General features: G+C 44.9%; 2 protein-coding genes across 9 annotated transcripts; one reads left to right on the forward strand and one right to left on the reverse strand.

The window, feature by feature from the left end:
• The first annotated feature begins 4,499 nt into the window (after positions 1-4,499).
• On the forward strand, positions 4,500-13,231 carry LOC123061543 (mitogen-activated protein kinase 10). Its single transcript, XM_044484681.1, has 10 exons — positions 4,500-4,934; positions 5,995-6,403; positions 7,018-7,145; positions 7,245-7,304; positions 10,132-10,281; positions 10,367-10,522; positions 10,635-10,846; positions 10,963-11,061; positions 12,132-12,298; positions 12,381-13,231. The coding sequence occupies exons 1-10, from the start codon at positions 4,911-4,913 to the stop codon at positions 12,815-12,817; spliced, it is 1,842 nt and encodes a 613-aa protein (XP_044340616.1). The 5' UTR covers positions 4,500-4,910; the 3' UTR covers positions 12,818-13,231.
• Positions 13,232-13,965: 734 nt separating this feature from the next.
• LOC123061544 (probable phosphatase PSR2) lies at positions 13,966-19,354 on the reverse strand. Of its 8 annotated transcripts, none has more exons than XM_044484685.1 (8): positions 19,172-19,354; positions 18,238-18,354; positions 17,224-17,354; positions 16,964-17,053; positions 16,259-16,361; positions 15,505-16,038; positions 14,753-15,090; positions 13,966-14,328 (listed from the first exon to the last, which is right to left on the reverse strand). In XM_044484685.1, the coding sequence occupies exons 3-8, from the start codon at positions 17,314-17,316 to the stop codon at positions 14,161-14,163; spliced, it is 1,326 nt and encodes a 441-aa protein (XP_044340620.1). In that variant the 5' UTR covers positions 17,317-17,354; positions 18,238-18,354; positions 19,172-19,354; the 3' UTR covers positions 13,966-14,160. The 8 variants fall into 8 exon arrangements, with proteins under 8 accessions (XP_044340620.1, XP_044340617.1, XP_044340621.1 ...); XM_044484682.1 differs by having other exon boundaries at positions 18,238-18,453; positions 19,172-19,326; XM_044484686.1 differs by having other exon boundaries at positions 18,238-18,346; positions 19,172-19,316.
• Positions 19,355-19,965: the final 611 nt, after the last annotated feature.

Raw genomic sequence — 19,965 nt, forward strand, 5'->3', positions numbered from 1 at the left:
CCGCGCACCGCGCCCGCATCTCGCCGCACCTTCGTCTGTTGCGCTCTCCGTCAGCCGAGCGCGAGGCGCCACCCCGTCCCGCAACTGCGGCCGCAGCCCCGCCCTGCAGCCCCAAGAGTACCGGAGCCGACGAGTGCTGGTGGTAGTACTGGCGTGCTCGAGCCCGAAGCCGGCACGATGGGGAAGATAGAGAAAGGAGAAGAGAGAGGGATGGGTGGGTGGGCAGGCGGGCCCCTCTAGTTTCAATGACGGGCGGGCCAGGGGTCACATGCAGAGGACACGACTTGGACGAGGATGATTTAGACCAGGTTTGAGCCCAGGATGGAGCGAGCCGGACTAGAAACATACGCTTTTAAAAAAAAATGCATTGGTGCCAAGTTTAGAAATTAAACCATGGTGAGTTGGTAACCTAACCATCTGAGCTAAGCTCAATTCGCGTACTACCTCTGTTTATAAATATAAGATGTTTTGACAGTTTTTAAGCATCTTATATTTAGAAACAAAGGGTGTAGTAATTTTTTTTCCTGCTCCACTAGAAGCGTGCATACAAGAGAAAAAAGAATGCAGTTTTGCCCCAACGTGACAAAGATGGCTGCTCCGCAGCATCATTATAGGCCTGCCTAATTATCAATCGGAATTTGGTTTCAGTCTAAGTAGAATTTTTGGCCAATTATGCATTGACAAGTGTGGGCGCTCGTTTTGAGTCCGGTTTGACAAAAAATTCAACTGATCATGTACTAGGTGTTTGAATTTCTTTGTTGGCCCGCTCACCCCCCACCCATCCATTGCTGGATTTGTGCCCTCATCACCGTGCTAAATGTTTTTTCACTAGATTAGTGCCCTCGTCCCCAAGCTAACAGGCTTGTTTTTTTTTACTAAAAAAAGATTTTCCAATCCGATATACTGTTGCTCTGGTTTTTTGGGCAAGCTCAGGAAGCTTTTACTAATTCGGCACAAAATTTACAGGGTCAAAAAAGATAATGTTGGGTTGGCCTGACCAAGCATGGCGGCCAACCCCTAAATAAAGAGCATCATTGCGAGAGTGTGAGCCTCGACCTTCAAACTTCTAAACTCATACATAAAATTGCAGGAAATAAAAGTCCTAGAACGATCTATGATCTCATGGACACCATAACTAGCTGAGCTTCCTTTCTCGCTGGCCTCCACCACTACCTTGCAATTTGACGCCACATGAATCTGTTGAACATAGAGGTCCTCAACTAAAGCCATGAGTTCATGAATGGACGGTGCTTCGAGGGTGGGAGGATCAACTATGGCACCAAAAAATACCGCAGACACTCCTAGAAAATTACTTTCACGGTCCCTGCAAACTACTCCCATGCACCATAAGCAACACTGTGATGCTGCCGCGTCAACGTTGAATTTGGTCATGTTTGGCGTGGAGTAAACCAGCGATCTAGCCGCTGTATCACTGGTCTCATTGTCGTGGTTGTCGGCGCATGAATATTTTTAGCCTGGATATTGATGTGCATCATTGATCTCGTTGTCGTGGCTGACCTCCGGGAAATATACCATCTTTAGAATTCCCGGCGCTAAGTGAGAGAGGCTCTTTTAGCATCTGCCAAGCTTGGTGGGATAAAAGTGCTATGCCGAAAAATCTCCATATCCATCACAGTCTACCCTATGGCGCCTAGGGGCTATGGGGCTCACCAGGTGTGGGTCAAGGTCTCTAGGGATCCTTCTCGTCTTAAATATCCTGAAACTATTTTTTCTAGATTTTTGGGGACATATTTTAGGGTATTTTCCTACAAATACAGAACACTAGAAAATAGAAACTCACACTGGGCACTAGATTAATATATTAGTCCAAATCCGATAAAAAAATATGCCCAAAGTGTTTATAATTGATACCAATATAGCATGAATCATAGAAAAAATATCAATATATTTGAGACCTATCACAGTGTTGGTTCTTTTCCTTGGCCGTGTAGATGATGAAGAAATCAATAGTGTCTGGTCGTGAGGAAGTTGCTGCCGCTAGCGGTGGCTGGACCCTAATACAGATGTGTAGGCCTAGATCCTGTCGTGGTGCCCCTCGAGGCGGGATCGGTGGCTAGGATCATTTCACGAGGTGTGTGGGAGAACCAAGTGAATGTTCCTTGCTCCATGGATGATGCATGCGGGTGTCGCGTCCCTCCCGGGCACTGCTAAGGCAAACCTCCCTCCCCATGTCCATGCTCCCAATGAAAACTCATGCATGTGGTGACGAACGTCATGATGGTGGCGAGTGTCGTCGTTACGCTCAGGGGGAGGGGGGGCTCACTGGGGGAGTATATAATCTCCGAATGGCAGTGCGGTACACTCGTCGGGCTAGCATGGACTGTGACACCATGCATCTCGGGCTCCATCTTTTTGGCAGCCTTGTTTGTTCCTCTCATATACATGTGGCCCTATGGTCTGGGCTCTTGGTACCCTCTGCTCGCTGGCAAGATCGGTGGTCCTTGATACGAACTGAGAGGGCGGAAGGCCCTTTCCACGGCAGTTCATTGGGAAGGTGGTGATGGAGTGTGGCGGTTTCTTCTAGGAGCCACAATTTATTTGCGTTCGGTTCCCTCGGCTGCACCTTATTTTGCATTCATGCTGCTCATGTGCTCTTGCTTGGCGGCAAGCTAGCGGCGCCCTCTGGTGCATTTTTTGTGTATTGGTGTTGTTGCTTTTCGTGTTTTGTCTAATTATTATTTGACCAGTTAAGAGAGTTTCCTCAAAAACTTGTAATGTTTGATCATGCAATTTTATCTATAAAATGGTGTGTGAGCCTACTTCGAAAGATAAAGCGGGCCAAAGCCGGAGTTTAACTTATTCACACAACCAAACACATATGTAATATATTCCCTAGCATTTAACGCCCCCTTTGCTTCTAGAGCTAGTCTAACATCTAGCGGTCCTCTCTTCCTTTTGATTGTAGTCTGGTAGCTGATGCTGAATATGAAAGCTCCCGGTGGTGCTTACAAATAAGCCACATCAGAATTAACTTAATCAATCTCAAGGGAACGCTCATATTTTGAAATGGCAGTAGCAAACTATTCTTTCCCTGAACTAAGTCGTACAGTGGAACATTTTATTTATTTATAGAAAAGCATCACCATTGAGGATGCAACTTAAAGGGCACACTAATTAGTTGAAACTTCAATTCCAAAACAAATGCCCGCCACCTAATCCTCAGGCACCAGCAAATTATTAAGCTCCACTAACCTGTGGCTTAAGTGCTAATGTCACGGTCAGATACGTGCATTGCTAGGTTTAGTCTAGCCATAGCCAAGATACGCATATCACAGGAACAAGGGCAACACGTTGGTTGGCGTTCCTGAAAAGGGGAAGAAAAAAAAGGAGGGCAACACATTGGTTGTCCACCACGTTGTTTAGCCGGATGGAGGCCAACGGGGCCTCGAAAGTGAGGCGCAAGCTAAGAACCAAAATCAAAAGGGAGAAAGAAAGGCGTGGTACTAGAAGAAAGGAAGCAACCGTAGATTTTGTAAGGTTTATAATTATATCACACCATTTTATAATCATTTGCTAAACTATGCGTACAAATATTATTTGCAAAGTTGCTCACCGGCGACTATGGAAGTGATGTATGTATCGTACTCCCTTCGTTCGTTTTTATAAGGTAATTTAAACAACTGGTTTTGAACTGTTTAGAGCACTGTCTGAACAGACTTAAACATCTTACATAAGTAAATAGAGGGAGTAATTTTCTTAGTGTTTGGTGAAACATGACAATAATCTAGTGTCACTTTCAACTTTGTGTTTCAAAGATACCGTCTCTAAATTAGAATGAATTTTACTTATTTTGATTGAATTATCGGTGTGTATGCAGCCCTTTCATGTGAGTTCTAGCAAAGAGGGGTGCGTCGAGTCCGTTTCTCCTTCCCCGATCCTAGAAAACCGTTCGCATGTTACTTTCCCAGTGAGACCACAACCTATGAATTGGAGGAGAGTAATTAACCGCTAAGTATGGCGAGCTCCATGGTTATCCACGAGAGAAATGTTTAATGCCCTTTTCTTCTAAATAGGAGGGATTATATATATAGTAGTACGCAATAAATACCATGATATCGCATCCTAAAACACAGCAAACGGATAATAACACTGGCTCATCGGAGTGAGAATACAAACTAGTCCAAAAAATAGATTTTTGGAACCATAACAAATGGCCAAGGACCCGAGCATAAACTACCACTGATTATGAGAAGATACCAAAAGGGATTTGACATTTGGAAAGCCACCTCCATTTTCTCGTCGTCACCGACGGCCCACCGGTAAATCCACCGTATGCAAGCAGCAGGGCGCATCAGCATTAGATAAAAATGGGTCAGACGAGGCGAAGGAAGGAGGAGCAAACCTGAAGCGAGAAATGAAATGGGTTCCAACCAACCCCAGGCCACGCGACCCACGACAGGCGGCCAACCGGGGAGGGGCAATCTCGTCCGCCCGCGCACGGAAATCAAAGCAGGATTCCTCTCATTTCATTTCATGGCAACAAAAACAAGCCAGACACACTGCCTGCCTCCTCTCCTCTCCTCTCCACCCGTCCTCCTCCTCTCTCTCTCTTATTCCCCTCCCGGAGCGCGAGCGCAGACCAGGAGAGGAGGAACAGGAGAGAGAGAGAGAGGGAGCCCTAGCCCTGCCCCGGCGCCCCGTCGCTAGGGTTAGGGTCTCCCCCCCAGTTTCCCGCCCTCCCTTCGTCGCCTCGTCCCGTCTCACGATCCGCCCGCCGGCGCCCTGCGGCGTGTGCGCTTTTCGGCCTCGCCGGCCCGGCCCGGCGCCAGCAAATGCCGTGTGTCTGACCGTGGTGATTCGGAGGTGGGCTTGGTGTTGTTGTTGTCGTTGCCGCCCGTACGGCACAGGGGAACCGAGGAGATTCCGGGCGAGATCCGGTGAGCGGCGAGATGCAGCAGGATCAGCGCAAGAAGGTGGGCTCCTTCCCAGAGATCCCTAGCATTTTTGCGTGCGTGAATTCCGCTCCAGTCGAGCTGGTTGATGCAGCTCAGCTGCTCCTTTGCCTTGTTTTTTTTTTTATTATTTCGAGGCAATGCTTTGCCTTGTTTGGGGTCTCTGTCCGTTCAAGCCTTCGTTTTCCCTTTCTGTTCGGCACTGTTTCTTGTTTCTGTTCTGGGCATCACTCCCATAGATTTGACGTTCCGCCGCCGTATCACTATTCTCATTTCAGTGCCGTGTCAATCCGGATGTTTGAATTTATTTTTATTCCCACAAGGGTAGGTATTTTTTGGCAGTATTTTCGTTAGCCGTCCACGATCTTTTCCCTCTGTAACCTGAATCTCTAATATGATCATGTCGGTCCTTCTCGCTTTCATCTTCTTGTCCCATGCATTTTCCGCACTCCCGTCGCATCGCATTGAGTTATGCGGCAGTCTTGCTTCTATATTTGGGAAAAAAGGTGTAATTTGGCGCTCCTTTACTATAACAGTTCGCAATTCACATGCAAAAGTTGACCGCGTTCTGTGACCTCGAGAGGCTGCCCGCGCAAACACATTGTGGCCGTTGCTTTTCCTTGTCGGTGGGCAAAGCTGTTGGCTTTTCTTGTGGGGTTCTCTTCTCCCCGATCTGTGCACGAGCACTTGACTCACAAGTGGTGCGTGTCACGATTTCAGTTTCGCAACCAACGCTTCAAGATCTTTCTCCTCAAGAAAATTTCTTTGATCTACCTGCACAACAGTTGAATTTGGCATCTATTCCTTAATACTGGTTGTAGCTTCCCAATGATTAGTTATTTTACATGTCGTCCATTAAAAGTATCTGGAGATATGCCATCATTTTTGCGACCCACCACCTACCGTGCCATTTCTGCTTTTGCTTGACAGCGTGACATCAATTGTTTGTATATACGTATATGATTGCGAGAACTGATGGTCCATTGATCACTCAAGCTTCTTGTCGCCGGGAGCTTCTGACGAGCTTCCAGTGCTAGATTTGTGAAATGTATTTGACATGATATCTGCAATTCTTTTCCAGAGTTCCGCAGAGGCAGAGTTTTTTACGGAGTACGGCGACGCAAGTCGATACAAGATTCAGGAAATCGTTGGAAAGGGCAGCTACGGTGTCGTGTGCTCCGCAATAGATGTCCACACCGGAGAGAAAGTGGCGATAAAAAAGATACATGATATCTTTGAGCACATATCTGATGCTGCACGGATTCTCCGTGAGATCAAGCTTCTGAGGCTCTTAAGACATCCTGACATTGTTGAGATCAAGCATATTATGTTACCTCCATCGAGACGAGACTTCAAAGATATTTATGTCGTTTTTGAGCTCATGGAGTCTGATCTCCACCAGGTTATAAAGGCTAATGATGACTTGACAAAGGAGCATTACCAATTCTTTCTTTACCAATTACTCCGGGCTCTGAAGTACATTCACACTGGTAGGTAACATACCGATTTATCTTTCTCGAAGATCATATGTCGCTGGACCATACAGTAAATTTGCTCTGTGGTGAGCTTGTATCAGGTCACCACCTTCTAGTTAGATATACTAGCTAAATAAACCCGAACGCTTATAGTTGGTGCAGTATGTACGGTATTGTTAGCATATACAAATAATTTGCATATGGCATATATTAGATTAGCTGAAGTTCTTGAGTTCAAAGCAAAAAAAATCTGTACCAACTAGTGCCATACTGGTTGGGTAGGGAAGATAGGTGATAAACATATGGCCATCACCTGAATTCCAAATATGCTCAGAAACAGCAAATTATCTCAATCGTAGGCATTAGGGGGTGAACAACAGGATAGATTTTCTTTCATAGAGTGCGGGTTGTTTCCTCATGATTTAAAGATTTTATTACGCAATTTCCTGATAACTTACATATTTGCTGGTTCAAATGGTATACCTGTGTGGTGGTAGTCTTTTCAACAACCAAAAAGGAGTATCTCCACAGTTCTTTCCATGAACAAAATCTGTATAAATAACATGTCCAGTCGTGCTCCTTTTGCTGCCTGCACCCATTGCTAATCCTATGACCATATGTAACTGCAGCTAATGTTTATCACCGGGACCTAAAGCCAAAGAATATATTGGCAAATTCCAACTGCAAACTGAAGATTTGTGATTTTGGATTGGCACGAGTTGCATTCAACGATACCCCTACAACAATCTTTTGGACGGTATGTTCAAGGAATACCTATATTCTGCCATCCTTACATTTCCGACTTGTTTGATTTGAGCTAATCATCATGATGTCTATTTGTTCAATTGCACTACAGGATTATGTTGCGACAAGATGGTATAGAGCTCCAGAGCTCTGTGGTTCCTTCTTTTCAAAGGTAAGCTTCCCTCCGTTATTAGCATTCTCTTGGTTGAATTTTGGTTAAAGCACTCTGCTGACAGCTTGACATAACGAAAGACTAATGGTGCTGCGTTGACATACCATGCATCTTTCGTTACAATTAATCAACCTATTAATACAAATCGTTGTTCTTCGGTGATTGGTCCATTAGTTTTGTTCCAAGCTTATTTATGCTGTGGCATGAAACCTCATTTCCATACAGATCTTAGGGCATCTCCAACGGCAACCCGCAAATTTCCTCCCGCATCCGTCCGCGGACTGGTAAACATGACGGATTTCATACAAACACGACGGATTTTCATCACATTTCTAACATTTAGAACAAAAGGAAAAAGAGCCGACCCTAAACCTATCCTACGGCGGCGGCGTCCGGCGTCCAAGCCCTTGTCATCCTCCATCCGCGTCTTCATGAGCACCGGCGATAAGAGCGATGAATTTAGTTGCGGTCTCTGACGAGGAAGAGTAGAACACGGGAGACGGAGTGGCCCACATGGGACACAAGGCCCTGCCGCCTCCAGTGCCCTACTGATCCTCGGAGGAGTCTGCGCCTTGTCCGTTGCCGGTGGACGTGAGGTCTACGATGGAAATGGTGATGCCCGCGCTATCGTCGTCCCACCGGGTCGTCGGATAGATCATCGGCGGAGCAGCTGGCGTTGTTCTCCTCCGCGATCACCTGGAGCTGTGCCTCGGCGGCGGCCGCTTCCTGGAGAGCGGCGGCTTGAGCGCGGACGGCATCGTAGATGACACGCTGCTCCGCGACGAAGTTGGGGTTCGTCGCAGCCATGGCCGCCATGGCCTCCTCGCTCGCACGCTCGCCGTAGATCTGGCCCTCCGCCAGCCGGTGCTGCTCCAGAAAGAACATGTTGTACCACTGATAGAGGCAAAGGTGTCCCATCTTTTGATGAGATGGTGAATATCGTTTCGGAGGAGTAGACTTTCACGATCCGACTACGAACGTGCGAGGACGTCGTGCCTTAGCAATCGCTAAATCAACTCCGAGAGGTTATTGACCACGCTGGAGCATGATCAACGTGACCACAAAGGTCTATTTCCTGCAAGCAAACGAAGAACAAGCAAGAAACTAAGATTGCAAATCTGGATATTGCGAATATAAGATGAAAGCTTTATTGATCAAGGTGGGGTTCTGTGACGCCTTGGTCTGGTCGTTGAACACAAACGAAGTACGCGAAGTTGCAGCTATGGCGAATTTTTAATCTAAACAAAACCCAAAGTCTAAACGACGCCCTAAGGGCTGTATATATGGATGAAGAGGGGGGAATTTCGTGGCCCTTGTAGGAGGGGTCCGAAACCAACCCTATCTCTTGTTTCCCCACACATACGGACTCTAAAACAGCCTATACTTATGTGTTTCGAAATTACATGGGCCTGGCCCAATAATAAGGTGACGCAGCACCTATAATAGCCTCTGGACGAAATTTGTGAAGTGGCATCTTGTATATTTCGTCCAAGACTTCATGCACTCATTACGGTGGCTTCAAAGTCCTGAAATCATCACTTGAAACTCCGTTCTTGTTTCCTTGCGCATGCCATCATCTCCATGCTTGTTCTTGCTCCAATGTTCATCCTTCTCCAAGCTAGGCCCTTCATTTGTAAGCAAAACAAATGTATCCAATTTAGGCAGCATCATATTCTCATGAACATTAGAATCATTACCAAGAAACGGAAGTACCTGGTAATTTAACCGGCGTGCACGAGCTCTAGTAATTGGTCCAGTATGTATAGTAGCAGGGGCTGTGGGTGTAACAATGGTATTGATGTCCTCATCAACCACTGTTCCTCCTGCACCTGCTGGAACGCCGACAAAGGCGTCGGTGCAGGCTGTACCTTTGGGTGTGGAGTTAGCCGGGTGTGGCCGCCTTTATATAGCGGATTCCGGTGAGGCAAGGTGTCCGGGTGCGTCAATGCGCGTCGCCGGAGTCTCGGCTGGCGAGCCTGCTTAATGGCGGCATACGGATGGACAGCGGCATTGAACGGGTGTGGTAGATGTCCGTCCCGTCCAGTCACGCATCCCCGGCATTGAACAGGTGCGGACATCGGAGACGCATCGCGGGCGGCGCCCTCGGCCAGCACGGCCGCTTCAATGACGGAGGCAGTGAGAGGTCGCGTCCGCCCTGAGCCGTCTTCAATGTTAAGCGGAGCGCTCTACAGCGGCATGAATGCGGGCAGCTGGCGCCGGGCGGGAACGTGCGCGGGCGAGGGAGGAGGGGTTTTGGTGGGCCAAGGCGGTCAGAAGAGGGCGTGGGATCGGTCTGGACTCCCGCAAAGTCCCCCCACGTTTGTCTCCGGTTTGCTGGAGAGAAAATCGCGTCCGGACCGCTCCGCGGACCAATACAGGTTGCGGGAGGTTTGAGGGTTGCCGTTGGAGATGCCCTTATAGGGATATTTTATGGGAGCACGACACCTTCTATTGAAACAAGCTCTGCTTCTTTGTGAAAAGCTAATTTAATTCATAAACCATCACTTTGACTTTCCCCACCGTCATAATCATATGTTTGTTGTTTCCTTATCACATTGTTGATCATGCATTAAGTGCTCAAACATGAAGTTGCTCCATTTTTATGTAAATTTATGCTACATAGAATTTTGACTTCGTATCGTTCTCGGTAGGAGCTGTTAAAAATCATATGAGTTACATTTGTGTTGAGACTTGTGAAAGCATCTCAGACATTGTTATATTTGATTGTTCTCAATGAACATTATCATGATGCGGTACTGATAAACAAATAACTTGTTACTCATGCATGTTTTTTTCTAACATAAATGCTATGTTAACAAAATTGCAGTATACACCCGCCATTGATGTCTGGAGCATCGGGTGCATCTTTGCTGAGGTCTTGACAGGAAAACCTTTGTTTCCTGGTAAAAATGTTGTACATCAGTTAGATTTGATGACTGATCTTTTGGGCACACCATCTATGGATACAATCTCTCGGGTATAGTTCTTGTTTTATTTGGGAATCCTTCTATAGTCTATTTGGTCGGTTATCCAATTGACATTAATAGGTTCTTCCTTTCCAGGTCCGGAATGAGAAAGCAAGGAGGTATCTGAGCAGCATGAGAAAGAAAGAGCTGATTTCATTTTCGCATAAATTTCCCAATGCAGATCCTTTGGCCTTAGACCTGTTGCAAAGGCTTTTAGCGTTTGATCCAAAGGACCGCCCAACTGCTGAAGAGGTACATTGCTAGTGTTTTTACAGCCCTGCTTATGTTGGTAGCAGTGTCTTGTACTCTCGAGTTATTGAGGTGCATAAAGTGACATTATTTGGAAACTTGTGATTTCTGTCAGGCATTGTCTCATCCGTACTTTAAAGGGCTTGCCAAGGTTGAGAGAGAACCATCCTGCCAACCAATCACAAAAATGGAGTTTGAGTTTGAGCGTAGAAGAGTGACAAAAGAAGACATAAGGGAGCTTATATTTCGTGAGATATTGGAATACCATCCACAATTGCTCAAAGACTACACCAATGGCACTGAAAGGACAACCTTTCTATACCCAAGGTCTGAGCAATAATATCTTTGGAATTAGATGGTGCTTTTGCACATGCTTTCACCTTTTTTTCATTGTATCTTTGCAGTCTACTGACTGGGACACTTCTCTACCTATGTTTATGCAGTGCTGTTGATCAATTTAGGAAGCAGTTTGCTCATCTTGAAGAAAATAGTGAGAATGGCCCTGTAGTTCCAATGGATAGAAAGCACACCTCTCTTCCTAGGTAACCTTTCACGTTCCATGATATTTCTTTCTCTACCTTTATTATATTAGCGGCAGGAGTTCAGAACAGCTAAAAGGCACACATCAGAGCTTAATACATTGGTCAGGGTCACAGTTTGGAACTTAGGCACACCGTCATTTGTCACACTTCACCTTGTCTAGTGATAATGTTGTCTTCATATGGTTTGACAAGAAGGTGAAACGAGCCTATGTTAATATGATACAATGAATACATTGGCCACACTTTAACTCCGATGACAATGTTATCTTAATATGCTTTCACAAGAAGGTGAAATGAGCCAATGTTGACATGACATAATGAATAACATTTTGGATTTCAATGTCTGTAGCTAGAGCTGGGCAAAAATTAAACTGAATTATTGGGTTTTTCAATTGGCAGCTGAAAGTTCGGTTTGTAGAATTGACTAACCGAACTAGTGCAGTCAAATTCAGTTTTAAGTCGCGGTTAACTGAAAATCCAAAGAAAACCACCGTGTAGGGCTTAGGCCAAGTAATAGTCATGGCCCAAGGCCTCCTGTGAGATGCATTTTGGCATCTCGCTGAGACTAGGGCACATGCAGCCACACACATCATGCCTGCATGCCATGAACAGCCGAACCAAACACTGCCATCTCCCTCACGCCGCTAGCGCTAGGACCTAGGACCACACCGCCACGCTCGCATCCCGCCTCTGAGCAAAGGCTGATGGAGGGATCCCTGGCACACCGTGATGCCCCACTGCTGACCGGCCGCTGTTGTAAAATCCATATTGCTAAAACAGTGATAAAAATATGGCAAAATATGTTAATAAAGTGAAATCGTAACGACCACTATGTTAATGGAACAGTTCCTAACCAAATAGCGAGCATAAAATTTGGGCCATGTCAGAGTTGGCTTCATGCAACTGAATGTGGATTGTAGAACATTGAAGTCAACTTTCCTATGTACTGTTAGGCTGGTCGGCCAAATTGACATGCCAGGAGATGATACACACTTCAAATTGCCCACTACCTGGCTGGACATTTAGTTCTTGCGAACTGATTCATGAAACATTTGTTAATGTTTTTACAGGTCTACTATTGTTCACTCAGCTCCAATTCATGGAAAGGAACAACCCCGTATTGGCCCATCAAGGGATAAGCCTTCGCCTGACGAGTCTTATAAAAATCATCGAGATTCAGAAAAATATTCTGGCAATGTCCAGAGAACCTCACAGGCTCCACAAAGAGTGCCAACAGGTGCTTTCTAGTCCATGCTTGATATACGTGCTTAGCTGGTACTAGTTTTAATCTAATCATATAATGCTTGTCAATTATACAGCAAGACCAGGAAGGGTTGTTGGTCCAGTTCTGCCTTACGAAAATGGTGGCATGAAGGATACATATGACCCACGAAGAGTGGCAGCAATGAGCTCAGGTTATCCTCCCCAACAGCAAATCCCGCAAATATACGGTTATTATCAGACACCGGCAAAGTCAGCTTGCTCTGAGCCATCGCAGGCCGAAATGTATACGCTGCACCAGCAGGCCTATGCTTGCGCAAACAGTTCAACTGTGCCTGATGTTGCTCTGGACATGAGAGCACCTCCGTTCCATCAATCAGCAGGGCCGAAAAGGGGTTCTTCTGATAGGCTATCAGCGGAATCAAACCTATACTCGAGATCCCTTAATGGCATGGCTCCAACTACAACAGGAGTGGCGGCAAGTGCTCACAGGAAGGTCGGCGTTGTTCCCTACGGTATGTCGCAGATGTATTAGTGGCCAGTCAGGCGCATCCGACATGCCATCCTGGAGTGCGGCTGGTGGCTAACGAAACAGCGAGGAACGAAGTGGCGGATTAAGCTTGGGTGGGGATGCCGCAAGGTTTACAGCGCAGGGCAGCCCATGGTTTGATGCTTATGTGTGCTGTCTGATCTGGAAGCGTGTGAAGCTCTTCGTTCTGTTCCGGGCCATCAGCTTGTTGTATCTGCCTGTGTGCACACTGGATGGGGGTGGGTAGTCAGTCCAGTGGCTTGTAATCTGAGCTATTTAGGCGCCGGTTACTTTTTCTAGGGCGAGGAGACAGAAGGGGAAGGAAGGAATGCTAACCCGTTTTCTGTTGTAGAGATGTTTGTCATCAATGTGCAACTTCAGAAAGATATATATAAACTTATAAAGGACACTTTTGCTGCAGGTGATAATTGCCACCACGTAGTCGAATCAGTGGCTTCTGGTTTTAAACACGGCAAACGCAGATGATCATTTCCTGTTTGCCTTTTGGGGGGGAAACGGCAATTTCATCTTAGCTCGCTGAAACGCAATGTTGCGCAAACCCTGAGTTTTCGTCGCCAAGAGTACAGTCCCTAGTCTTAGCTCGCTGCCCCTTTGCTAGGAAGCATTTTGATGGTGGTGAAGAGATCGCTTCACAAGGGCATGGAGATTGGTTTTCTATCTACTCCCTCCATTCCTACTGTGGCTCTGAAAAATGCCACTGGAAATGGCATTTTTCAAAGTTTGCAAATTGCAGTGGCGTTTCTCGGAATCGTCAGAATTCAAGTGACATTTATCAAATTAACCTATGAAAGAAAGAAATAATAACAGTGAGGCAGTCTTATCCCACTTCTAGCCGCACACATACTCCAAAGCATGTGTGTCAGGCGCTATTCCAGAAATAAAATGGAAATTTACGATTGTTCTACAACCAGGATAGAGATTTAGGGAGAATTTTGTGTAGGTGAAAGCTTCAGGCATAGTCAGCTACTCTGTGCTGCTTGAGAGGTCCCTTTGAGCAAAAACTGGATTCAGATCACTTTATTCAATACTACTCCCTCCGTTCCAAAATAGATGACCCAACTTTATACTAGCTTTAGTACAAAGTTGGGTCATCTATTTTGGAACGGAGGGAGTATAATTTATGTACACAGACCTGCCACACAGAAAACCCGAGCAATACTACGTATACAAGCCATGGCGACATGCAGTTTATGCTTGCTATCTGTAACAGCCAACATAACATAAATGGGTGAATGCTGATCCTATACCTAATTTCCCAGGACGGAGTTCGCTGACACTGTGGCAGGCTCAGGCTCAGGCTCAGTGCATGATAATGATGCATCTTAAGTCTAATCCTGCTGGACTTTGCCATGAAAAGTCTTTGAGATTAGTGGCCTTACGTCCTCGGCATCAACAAGGGTCTCGAGGAACGGGAGTAACTCAACCAGTTCCTGGTCCGCGGGGTCGTCAAACCAGCTCTTTATCGGGATGCCATTATCGACTTGCAACTGGAAAACCTGAAACAAGAGAGGTTTCAGCTATAATGCATCCATAAGAGTGTTCAGGAGTTGTGAAGCCCTCATGAAGAGAGCGATTCTAGCTGTTAAAAGTTTTGATTTGATTCAAAAGGAAGCAACTAAGATACCTGCAGGTCACATGCCTAGATAATATAGCTACTAGACTGAAAACTACAAACAGAAAGTAGAAACACTGAGAACTGGGCACTAGCTCATGGCTGGAGTTCAAGGTGCTGAACCCGCCCACCTGCATTCGAGTCCGCTATGCGGACTTCGCTGCGGTGCTATCCGCGCTAATTCGCGGAAAGGTCGCACTTCTATACAGTGGGCAGTTAAGGAGGGATCCTTCCCCCTTTAGCCAACGTTTTCAAAGGAGAAACATTTCTGCCTGTCGAGATAAAACATATTTTGGAAGGAATGTTACCTGTGGCGTATTGTCAATTATAGCAACTTTTGCCAAGTGGACTCCTAGAATTGTCAGGTCTTTTGTATAGCTGCCATCAGAGAATATACACGACTCACGATAAATTCGTTGCGAGATCAATTTCCCATCAGGGTCAAGCCTATCTATTATCTGCTCAGCATAGATTCTCTGACTTGCTGTGAAAATGACAAGCTCAAACATCTGAGCTACCTTCTCAAGGAACATCTTCAGGTAGGGCCTTTGTGTCACATGAACTGTATGGTCTTTCATATTGAAGAAAACTTGAATGCTGAAATCAGATATGTCACAGTGATCCAATGTTGAATGGACAAGAGTCTCTGCATATGAAAAATGGTTAAACCATCTTAAAAAAAATAGCAATCGTAGTAAGAATGCTGACATCACAACTGAATTTTGCAATGCTGAAGATAATGCGCTAATGCATGACCTAAAATAAAAAACTGAAAATTTATGACACCACAAAGAAAAAGAAAACCATTCACAGTGAACTGGATGATCAAAGATTTCAAAGGAAACAGAAATTTGGATCCATTTTATCCAACATATTGATGGGGCTTGCGGGGATTGCTTTAAACAATCCTAATCATAGGAGAGCATAATCAAATCCCCATGGTTTAATTACAGCCGATGTAGTCTGAATATCTATGAACTTTGCTTCCTAAGTCACAGTTACTAGAAGAAAGAAAACTTCAGAAGTATAATTGAATGACGTGAACACATCGCCTGCTTACCATCCAAATCAAGTACAAGAGTGACATGCTTCGTTCTCACTGGTGATTTTCGTAGACGATTGGATGAGTCAACATCCATTAAATCAGGCAGACCTCTAGAATGAAGCTTTTCATTTGAAGGTAGACCTCTAGGAATTGAATCGACATACTCAATTCCTATCACATCCTGAGAGGCAGAAGTACTTTCGATTTCTGAATCTGGTGGTTTCATTTGAAGGTACAAGGATGTGTCATCTGGGTCCATTCTACTGTGGTCGACCAGAGCCTTATTGGCTGCATTATTTGGTTCCTCTGTCTCATTGAGAGACAGGAGTGCCACAGGCCGCTCTACCAAGTCAGCAATATTCATATAATCATGAGAGGAAGTACTGACATCACTTGTAAAACCCATTATACTATCAAATTGTACATCAGAAAAACTTTCTGAGAAGTAGAAGTCCAGAACATCCCAAACTTGTAGTTCGCTTGAAGTATTGTAGCCTTCATCATTGCCACTAAGAATCAGCTGAAGGAACTCGGTGCTTTCCTCCATTGCTGCAATGACAGAACAAGGAGAATATCAGCACATTCAGATACCACATAGTGAGATAAAGAACAGGATAACATGATAAAGGGAAGCAGCTAAATACGTATATACTTGAACATATAGTCCAATACAACACTGGAAAGGCTGAAATATGAAGCCTAAAATTAAAATACTACAGTAAGTCAGCAGCTTAAAACATTGGAAGAGTTGAAAGTCAGGCCATATTACCTGTAGCATTGTAGTTCACATCTTTCAACTGAATATCACTGTACATTGGATTAGGTGTTAGGATGGTTTCAAGGCCAGATGATGACGGAACTGATACTGGAACCTACAAATATTAAAGTAGTAGTTGAATAATCCATACTGCAGAGTTCATAACTTGACATAAGTAGCAGTATCTCTAGGCAGATGAAATCGATAAATAAAGCAAAGATGGAATCGTTTTGTTAGATTTTTACAAAGGTAGCTGATAATCATTGTCTAAGTACAGTAACTTAAACTGAGATAGCTCATAGTGTCTAAGCGGATTGCAGAAAACAACCACAGCTAAGGAGAATGGGTTTATTTCCAGTCCCAGTCACTGAACTGTTATGGTTTCATCACTTCATCCCATGTTACAGGTTTATAGTTCCTTAATTTATAATTCCAAACATATAATTGGATTTGAAAATTTTAAGCCACCGCATTCTTGATTTCCCAATGTAACATAAGCAGAACATGTATTGATTTTTTTATCAGCTCAACAGTATTTAGTATTTAATTTCTGACAAGTGTATTTAGTGATGACTATTAAGCAAAGAAATAGGACATTTTGCTTATTAACATGAAGATAAAAAGAACGACGAAGATTCATCTAATTCCAAAGTAAAGCTAACACGTAAATTCCAAATATAGTTCTTGAGTGAAGTAGCTACAAGATGTAAAACCAACCGTTGTGGTAATTTGCTGATAATCCTTACAACTGGCAGGGGTCCTAGATCGACATACTTTTTCAACAGGACCACAATGCCAGATATGAGCCTACGCAATATCAAAAAGATATGAACCTAAGCAGTTGCTTCTGAGAAATAGGGGAAATCAACCAAATGATGATAAGTTATGATGTGTGATTGTCTTATCAGAGACCAGAAACAGAAGTATGTTTTTTAATCAGGAACTAAAATTATTAAACGAACTAGAAGGTTAATCACCATAGATCGAGGACCACATGACAAGAATGACACTGGCAGTAAACCGGTAGCTGATGTGTCAGATTCACCATGCAACAAGCTGACTTCAGCCATTCCAATGTCTCCTGCTGATACTGCGGCAATAGAGTGGACTGCAAACAAATAATAAATTAAATTGTAACACTTCGGCAGTAGAGCGGACTGCAAACAAATAATAATTAAATTGCAACTCATAAACTCACTGCTGTCTTTGAGAGAACATACATCCATATGCTACAAATTAATGGTAGTAATAACGTCATATGCATATCCCAAAGTTGAATTATAGAGCAATGAAATATCTGGCCGTTCTAAAACAGAAGGTAAATTTGACAACTTGATGCTGGGGAGAGACTGGCGTATATATGAACATTCTGATCTTTGAGCTCAGCACACAACATAAGCAACAACCTCTTATCGCTTGCAGTATTTCGTTTCTGCAGAAGGTTTGTTACATAGACTTGGAACTTAGCAGTAGTGTTTATTGTTTAGCAGCCAGAGTATAAAGAGGTTAATGCTAGATACACTCATGCAGTATAAAAGTACAACAAGGAACAAAAACTACCATCCGATTTCTTATTATCTAATATACCTATATTACATTAATCCAGATATCCAGACTCATGTTCAGTCACCTGCAATTTAACATATTTACTATTTTTAAAGCAATGTAGTATAACAGTAAAGTGGTATAACACATTCCTGAGGATTATATATTATTCAAGGAAGTTTATGTTCCTTAGACATTTGTGCAATGTAATTCATAACATGAAGAATTATTGTGTAAAAATCACCACACTGGCAGTTTTCGTACTAGAACCGATGACTCTGCATTCAAGGGAGTGTATGTTTTGAAAGAGTCGCTACTTCTCTAATGCAGCCACAGTGCAGGTGTATTCCAAGCAGAAAATCCAGAATTCAGTGAGAGAGAGAGAAAGAAAAAGATCAAAACGAGTCTAACCAAGTAGACCGGAATTAAAACTATGCAGACTTTACCATTTTGATGGCCTACTAGCGTTGACCCCAGCGCTGCTTCGTGGAATGCAATCTCTTGAGATTGCGAGTCTTCCAGTATTTCAGTAGTCTTGTGGAATGTATGAAACTCCTGCGTCCCTAAACAGTCGGTGCTTAACATTTTATTCATCCTTAATGCAGTGATATGCAAAAAGCATGTTGAAAGTACTGCAGGTCCAGTAGGTAGGAAAAGGCCAACTGTTGAGACATTTGATATCACTCAATACATTAGTGGAGAAAAGTATTGGCAGTAAAAAAAATCTAAAGACTAGTGTAGTGGAAAAAAGAATACAGTACTTTAGTAGTTCTCGAGAAATTAAGAGCGTCCATTTTTTTTTAACAAATTCTTATGATGAATCTTTTATCATCGAAGCTGCGCCTATATGGTTCTCTAGCTGAAGACTATTTAGAAAATATACTGTAGTAGTCATATGGCAAGTGAATTCAACAATGAAGCAGCCTCCGATAAACTAATATCTCCAAAGATTTAATCCCACCTCGCAAACAAACAAACACCAACTTCATTTCTAGATATTTGAGATGCACACTTTCCCGGTACAAAGCTCCCGCCATGATCCATGTTATTTTGACAGAAAAATCGGAGCAGGAGACATGTAATCACACCGAAGCTTGAACTCACAAAATCATCTTCCGGGCCAGAATTCACAAATCACACCATACGCCCAACAGCCAACAGCAAGCTGAACCAAACTAATACTAGTACCAAAATACTAGAGATGCCTCAAGTTTGACCCCGACCCCAACCCCCCTCCCCAACCCAGACAGCTCAATTAGTAAGCGAAATCCGCAGCAATCACACGGAAAATAAAAGTCAGAGAAGGAACGAATACTATACTATTGGAAAAAAGAGAGAGAAATTAAAGCTTGGAGCTCGACGAGCAGGGGAGATACGTACCCAGTCACCAAGCTCTCGCTGGCGCAGCCTTCTTCAGCACAGCCCTCCTCCGCTGGTGGCCTCGCTCACACGGAGAAGGGAAGCAAGCAAGCGCGCAAGAGAGAAGAGGGGGAGAGGGAGAGCAACACAGGTAGGGGACAGCTCGATCGCTCGCTAATCCCGCACCACATAATCTATACGACCGATCCGCGTTCGGCAGGCCAAACCACCGGTCTCTTCCACCACTCTGGCTGCCATGTGGGGCATGGTTCGCCGGCCCCACCGAAAGGCGACCCAGAGAGGATGGTTTCGGGTTTGTCTCGCGATTTCGGGGTGAGTTGCGGCGCCCTTTCCTCTCAACGATCGTTCCTCCGTTAGCATGTGTTGGCCGTACTCCCTGACAGGTGAGCCTGGCCACGTTGGGGCCCATGTGTCATGCATACATGTGCGAGTACATGGTGGTGGCGGGCGCGGGACTCTGGGCCCATGGGTACACGTGGACGGCAAGGATCGGTAGCTCATCATGCCTAGCGGAGTCCACCCGTTTAATTTTATAACGATTAGTCCTGCTTTACCGAACCACCAAGTCCGTGTCGTACCCGCTGCCCCTTTCCGTCACTGACAGCCGCGGGTCAGTGCGCAGCACGCAGGCAGCGCCCCAGTGGTAAGCGAGGTCGATTTGGTGCATGTAGGTTTTGGGCGTCACAGAGTTGGTGGGGTTTCGCGCGTGGACGGCGCTTGATCCTTTGCTCCTCCTTCCTGGCTGCGCCCACTGCAGAAACGACGCGTGGCCCGGCAAACGTACTCGTACCCCA

The sequence above is a fragment of the Triticum aestivum genome, chromosome 3A (assembly GCF_018294505.1).
Source record: "Triticum aestivum cultivar Chinese Spring chromosome 3A, IWGSC CS RefSeq v2.1, whole genome shotgun sequence".
Classification (NCBI taxonomy): domain Eukaryota; kingdom Viridiplantae; phylum Streptophyta; class Magnoliopsida; order Poales; family Poaceae; genus Triticum; species Triticum aestivum.

Bases quoted from the DNA above. Each gene is read 5' to 3' on its own strand.
- LOC123061544 (XM_044484682.1), bottom strand. From the start codon at position 18,385: ATGAATAAAATGTTAAGCACCGACTGTTTAGGGACGCAGGAGTTTCAT. The intron at 16,362-16,963 runs GTTGGTTTTACA...TAATATTTGTAG, and splicing joins ATCAGCAAATTACCACAACG to GTTCCAGTATCAGTTCCGTC. The intron at 14,329-14,752 runs GTAACATTCCTT...CTCTTGTTTCAG, and splicing joins TAATTGACAATACGCCACAG to GTTTTCCAGTTGCAAGTCGA.
- LOC123061543 (XM_044484681.1), top strand. From the start codon at position 4,911: ATGCAGCAGGATCAGCGCAAGAAG. The intron at 7,305-10,131 runs GTAAGCTTCCCT...ACAAAATTGCAG, and splicing joins GTGGTTCCTTCTTTTCAAAG to TATACACCCGCCATTGATGT. The intron at 12,299-12,380 runs GTGCTTTCTAGT...TCAATTATACAG, and splicing joins TCCACAAAGAGTGCCAACAG to CAAGACCAGGAAGGGTTGTT.